Genomic DNA, 6,422 nt, shown 5'->3' with positions numbered 1-6,422 from the left:
AAGTAAGAAAATATTAGAGATATGTTGGGCCGGAAGATATACCATGTAAAGTATAATAGAATAGATATATTATTGTGTTGTGTTTGATAAGAAAATACAATATGTTATATAGTGGTAACATTAACATAATGTTAACACTAAATAATGCTAATTTTTCTAAACACTTAATGTAAATATGTTAGAATATCTTGACAGTAACTTGTTTTTCAAATCTTTTCTTTTAATCTTTGGAGTCTTCATGGATTTCACGGGCTTCACAATCTAGGTCCGTAAGATACATATCTTCCGGCCCAACGTATCTCTAATAGAAAACGTCCTCGAAAATTCTTTAAATCATGAAATGTAACTGAGAATAAATTTGGCAGTCTTATACGATGCTTGTTATTTGTATTTGTTTTGCTATCACATGATTATCGTGCGATCAGTCAAATCATTATTTGAATCGCACAAATTTTTTTTAAAAATTTGATATTTTATTAACTAAAAATAGTTATGCCGCTACTTTAAATTCAAACACGTAATATGTTCTTTTAAGAACCACTTAAAGATTCTTTATGAATGAAATGATTAATTCTGATATATTTTCTTGCATCAAATATATATATAGATATATATATATATTTCATGTGGGTATTCTAAAAGTTCCCTATAAAATGGAACTTGTAAGATTTATTTTAAATTTTTGTGCAAAAAATATTTATATTTAAATACTTAAAATCGAATTAAGAAGGAAAAAAATGGGACGTGGGATGGGATGGCAGCGTGTTGAGACCACGAGAAAAGGTGTAAAACGACAACGTTTGAGCATAACGTCGTGTCACTTTCTTTGCCTTTCTTCCATCGTCTCAAAACTATCTCCTTCTCTACCACTTCCCTCACCTTTACCAACACTCACACACCAAAGACTACACTCACCAGCTCTCTTCTCCAATGGCTGCCATTACCGCATTCTCCGCTCTCTCAAGCCCCATCTCTCCTCCTACTTCGTCGCCTTTACTCAGCTCCCCTCCGTCTCTCTCCAGATTCCCCAACGTGTCTCCGTTTCCCTCACTCTCCACCTCTCGCCGTAGAAAGATTCCAGCCTGTTCTTCCATTAACAACGGAGATGACGCGGTTGAAGAAACAAGAAGTGATGATGAGGAGGAGAGTAGAGAGACTCTGATGCTATCAGTCTCTCCTCTGCCTCTCCTCCTCGTAGCTACTCTCCCTGGAGGTAAACCCTACACAACTTCCTCTGAACACTTTGACCAATAAGGTTGAGTGGATGACAAAGTTATGTTAATGTTTGTCTTTTTCTTGTGGCAGCTGGAACTGTAAGATCTGTTATTGGTCCCTTTGTGGAGATTGTGAAGTCATTGAATCTACCTGACTGGCTTGTTCATTGGGGTCATCCTGGTAACATGGTAAAAGCTTCCTCCTCCCTACCAAAGTTTCAAGCTTTGTAACTTCTTTTGTCTTATGACATGTGTTCTGTTTCCGCTGATGAATTTGTTCTTGTTTCTTCTCAGGCAGTGGTTCTTTTTGCTATGGGTGGATATGGAACATACCTAGGCTTCCGGATTCGTTATTCAGATGACATTGTAAGATAAATGTTAACTAAAATATATATAATGTTACAAGAAACGTTGTTGTTGATTAGAGAGTATTTTGTTTTGTTTGAAATGGTTTAGGAGGAGAAGGCAAAGGCGAAAGATTTGCACCCGAAGCTCCTAGCTGGAATGTTTTTCTTCTTCTCCCTTGGAGCAACAGGTGGTATCACATCCCTCCTTACCTCAGACAAACCCATCTTCGAAAGGTATCATCTTTGAACTTAGTATTGAGTTTTTTTTTTTTCAAGTGCAATGATTATAATATGGTTGTGGATTTGTGCAATGTAGCCCACACGCTGTTACAGGATTCATAGGTCTTGCTCTCTTGACCATTCAAACAGTCTTACCAACTTTGTTCAAGGTAAAAAAAAGAAAGCTTTATGCAGGAGTTTCTGATCTTGATGATTTTTTTTGGGATCAAGAAACTGGTTGTTGTTGTTTTTGAAAAATGCGCAGGACAAGCCTGAGCTGAGAGGCGTGCACGGGATCTTGGGTAGTGGGATAATGGCGCTTTTCTTAGTCCATGCTGCTTTTGGACTTCAGCTCGGTCTCAGTTACTAGATCTCTTCCTCTCATATGTTTTGTATTCTTGAGCTGCAACCACAACCATGTAGAGTCAATAAATTTGTAAAATAATGTGAACATTATTATTTGTCTTGTTTATAATTTTTATGCTATATAAACTTATGCTTATTTTTGTTTGTTTTTGTTTTTGAACGAATATACCTACCAATACGTGGCGGTGATTTGGGTTTTCGGTTTAGTTTCCAAGGTCTCATTCATGTTTTATATGTTTTTGTTGATTTCGGTTAATAAAATTTCGGGTTAAAAAACAAATTTTATAATTTTTTGTGAGATCTAATTTAGATCCGTATTCATTTTATTTCTCTTCAAGATAATATATCAAAATAAAACATGGAATCAAGTATGTATGTTATTTAGGTTTCAAACTTTTTTTTTTTGAAGCACAGGTTTCAAATATTCTTTTCGAATAATAATTTAGATATTTTAATTCATTATTTCAAGACTGGGTTGAATTTGGATAATACTAAGTAATCCAAATTATCATCCTACAAAGATCTAATCAAGTATTTTAAACGGTTCAAATTATTGGGTTTGGGTTCGGTTTGGATATCTGGTTGATGAGCGCTCAAGCCTACCGACCAACATCTAAATATGAAAATGACAAATCATGTCATTGACAGAAGATATGTTCCGTCTTCCCACAAAAATCTAAAGGATCCGGGTCGGAGTTAATATAAACGATCCAATTAAAAATATCGATACCGGGTCGGGTCCTCGCCTCACCAACCACACTCCACACCAACGACACGGAGGTTGGTGGGATAATCTCTAACCACATCTCACCGTCTACTCCTCCTCAACAAAAGATCCAACGGCCTTAAAGAATCACACTCCCCTACACTCAAAACACGTGATCGCATCTCCGCCAACCATATAATCGCACGAGAAGAGCGGGCAAACACACACAGAGCGAGTCGAACTCCGAGTCACCCGCCGAGTTTCTCTCACTCTCCTCTCCTCAATAAAATCTCTCGTCTTCAGATCTCGAATCTCACCTCTACACTTCCGTCGCCAGGTTCGTTTCTCTTCGACCCATTCTTCCTCTAGATCTAGGAGTTCGAACCCTTGTGTTTGTGTTGATAGATCTGACGAAAGTTCGAACCTTTCGGTGGATAAAGTTTGAGACTTTATTGTTTTTTTTCTTCCTTTTGTAGCTTTTCAGACATGGAAACGTTCCTATTCACATCCGAGTCCGTCAACGAGGGACATCCCGACAAGCTCTGCGACCAAGTCTCCGACGCGATCCTCGACGCGTGTTTAGAGCAAGACCCCGAGAGCAAGGTGGCTTGCGAGACGTGCACCAAGACCAACATGGTCATGGTCTTCGGCGAGATCACGACCGCTGCTAAAGTAGATTACGAGAAGATCGTCAGATCCACTTGTCGCGAGATTGGTTTCATCTCCGCTGATGTTGGTCTCGACGCTGATAAATGCAACGTCTTGGTTAACATCGAGCAGCAGAGCCCCGACATTGCTCAGGGAGTTCACGGTCATTTAACCAAGAAGCCTGAGGATATTGGAGCTGGTGATCAGGGACACATGTTCGGTTACGCTACCGATGAGACTCCTGAGCTGATGCCTTTGACTCATGTTCTTGCGACCAAGCTTGGCGCGAAGCTTACTGAGGTGAGGAAGAACAAGACTTGTCCTTGGTTGAGGCCTGATGGGAAGACGCAGGTCACCGTTGAGTATAAGAACGACGGTGGAGCGATGATTCCGATTCGTGTCCACACTGTTCTGATCTCGACTCAGCATGATGAGACTGTGACCAACGATGAGATCGCTGCTGACTTGAAGGAGCATGTGATCAAGCCGGTGATTCCCGCTAAGTACCTTGACGACAACACCATCTTTCACTTGAACCCCTCTGGTCGTTTTGTGATCGGTGGGCCTCACGGTGATGCTGGACTCACCGGGAGGAAGATCATTATTGATACTTACGGTGGTTGGGGTGCTCACGGTGGTGGTGCTTTCTCAGGGAAGGATCCAACCAAGGTTGACAGAAGCGGTGCTTACATCGTCAGGCAAGCTGCGAAGAGTGTGGTGGCTGCTGGACTCGCGCGCCGCTGTATTGTCCAGGTGTCGTACGCCATTGGTGTCCCTGAGCCTCTCTCGGTGTTTGTTGACACGTACAAGACCGGGACTATTCCGGATAAGGATATCCTTGTGTTGATCAAGGAGGCCTTTGACTTTAGGCCAGGGATGATGGCTATTAACCTTGATTTGAAGAGAGGAGGTAACTTCAGGTTCCAGAAGACTGCTGCTTATGGGCATTTTGGGCGTGATGATCCTGATTTCACTTGGGAGGTGGTGAAGCCACTCAAGCCAAAGGCTTAAACAAGAAGGTGGTTGTTGCAAGAACTCTTGAGTTGCTGAGACACTCTGTCTCTCTCTCTCTCCCTCTCCACTATTGGGGACTTATCCATTATTATACCATTGTTATTGGGAAAGATTTGAATAATGCTATACATTTTACATTTTGTTTTTGCTGCTATTGGAGTTCGAACACAAGGCCCATGTGTGTTAGTGAACGAACAGAAGATTTGAGTTTTATGTTTTTGAATTTCCTGTTTTTTTTTTCCTTTCTTCTTATGCTCTTGTATTGTAAGTTTGATTGTGTAATCAAGAAGTCCATCTTTGTCATCTACTTCCTCTCAGTCTCTGTGAAAATTGAATCCATACACCAGCTGTGAAAGGTCCATTAGCGCGGTTGGGTGTTACAGTTTGATTCATTGAATGAGACATTAAACATGAAAGGGAAGTTTTACCAAGAAGCTCCGTAGTTAATAACAGCCAGTAGATAAGAGAAACGCTCAATGAAAAAGTTCAGAGCAAGAATAGATTTACAATGAGTAAAAAAGAACCTAGTAACTGGAGATTTACAAGACTTAGTGTGGTGAAAAATGTTGAGTAGGCTTTGAACGGTTCTTAGATTGAAGGAACAATCGAAAATTCATGGATTGATCAGTACTTCATGTATAACTCCATTTTTTCTTCCAAAATGGAGTAAAAGTGAAAATGGAGAAAAATTGCTTCAATCCTACTCCATTTTCTACTTTATAATGGAGTGATGAACAAAAAAAAAATAGATTACTCCATTTATGGAGTAAATTTCATTACGGAATGAGATATGAAGTTGGGTTGGAGCATTCCTTACTCCATATTCACTTTTACTCCATTTTAGAGAAAAAAATGGAGTAGGGATGGAGATGCCCTTAGTGTAGTTTACTTGGTAAATACCGCGGGTGAATATTTAAAAGTTTTTATTAAATATTCAACAATTTTGCCGACAAAATGAACTAAAATAAAATAAAATATTTAACAATTTATAGTTTCGATTCTATTAATGACTTCATGTTTACTTCGTTTGGATGATCGACATTTTTAGCATAACACTAAATATGTTTTGTGATTTGTCCTGTTGGTTTTGGTGCTTTTCTTTTTGGTACAAATTTAATGGTAGTTGAAAATTGTTTGTATCATCTCATCTTGATTTGTTGTCTACGGGAGGTTTTGGGAAAGTAAAAGCTACCAGTAATTCCATGACATAATACATGAGTAACATGACACTTATGATTGTTTTTTCTTGTAACGCGACTAAGCACAAAAAGAATGTTACATAAGATGTCTTAAACAGGAAAGAAAAGGGTTGGAACCAGGGGCGAAGCTACTCAGTGGAAAGAGGGTGCACGTGCACACCCAATTTTTTGAAAATTTAATGTTAACTGCTATGAACTTATGATTGTGCACCCTTAAAAAATCTGTAACAAACCTTAATGAAAATAAAAAAAAAATAACTAAACTCACTAAAGATTAAATAACTCTAAAGCCCAATTATATTCTCTACACTTTTTTTTGTTAAACCCTAACTATTCTTAGTTATGTCTACGGCTGATACAAAATTTTAATCTTTCAAGCTTCTTCTTCAACGTGCAACGTGCAAGTGCAAATCATCAAATCAAATTATTGAGAGAGTTTTTTTCTCTTGTCTACCATACAAAACTGGTAATTGATTAAATATTATTTATGTTTATGCAATTATGCTTTGAATTGTTCAATTGTTCCAACAATGTCAATGTCTATGATTAGTAATTATTTAAATATCATCTGAATTTTTGTTTCAGTCGTACAAGTCCAAGTTCAAAGATAGAGGCTGTACTCTTGATTAGAGTTGATCGTTTACAGGTTTTACTTATTTATAATTTTTATGAATAAAATTTTTGCTAGACCGTACGTTTTTATTTATGT

General features: G+C 38.4%; 2 protein-coding genes across 2 annotated transcripts; both read left to right on the top strand.

Moving 5' to 3' along the window:
* The first annotated feature begins 751 nt into the window (after positions 1-751).
* Positions 752-2,282, top strand: LOC125596941. The gene is made up of 6 exons (XM_048771949.1): positions 752-1,213; positions 1,306-1,403; positions 1,509-1,580; positions 1,671-1,795; positions 1,878-1,950; positions 2,046-2,282. The coding sequence occupies exons 1-6, from the start codon at positions 931-933 to the stop codon at positions 2,148-2,150; spliced, it is 756 nt and encodes a 251-aa protein (XP_048627906.1). The 5' UTR covers positions 752-930; the 3' UTR covers positions 2,151-2,282.
* Positions 2,283-2,942: 660 nt separating this feature from the next.
* LOC125596940 (S-adenosylmethionine synthase 3) lies at positions 2,943-4,821 on the top strand. Its single transcript, XM_048771948.1, has 2 exons — positions 2,943-3,189; positions 3,329-4,821. Exon 2 carries the CDS (start codon positions 3,339-3,341, stop codon positions 4,509-4,511), a length of 1,173 nt encoding a protein of 390 aa, XP_048627905.1. The 5' UTR covers positions 2,943-3,189; positions 3,329-3,338; the 3' UTR covers positions 4,512-4,821.
* Positions 4,822-6,422: the final 1,601 nt, after the last annotated feature.

The sequence above is a fragment of the Brassica napus genome, unplaced genomic scaffold, assembly GCF_020379485.1.
Source record: "Brassica napus cultivar Da-Ae unplaced genomic scaffold, Da-Ae ScsIHWf_1339;HRSCAF=1910, whole genome shotgun sequence".
Classification (NCBI taxonomy): Eukaryota; Viridiplantae; Streptophyta; class Magnoliopsida; order Brassicales; family Brassicaceae; genus Brassica; species Brassica napus.
The sequence above is the reverse complement of the archived record's forward strand: the minus strand, read 5'-3'. Positions and strand labels throughout refer to the sequence as shown.

Bases quoted from the DNA above. Each gene is read 5' to 3' on its own strand.
- LOC125596941 (XM_048771949.1), top strand. From the start codon at position 931: ATGGCTGCCATTACCGCATTCTCCGCTCTCTCAAGCCCCATCTCTCCT. The intron at 1,214-1,305 runs GTAAACCCTACA...TTCTTGTGGCAG, and splicing joins CGTAGCTACTCTCCCTGGAG to CTGGAACTGTAAGATCTGTT. The intron at 1,796-1,877 runs GTATCATCTTTG...TGTGCAATGTAG, and splicing joins GACAAACCCATCTTCGAAAG to CCCACACGCTGTTACAGGAT.
- LOC125596940 (XM_048771948.1), top strand. From the start codon at position 3,339: ATGGAAACGTTCCTATTCACATCCGAGTCCGTCAACGAGGGACATCCC.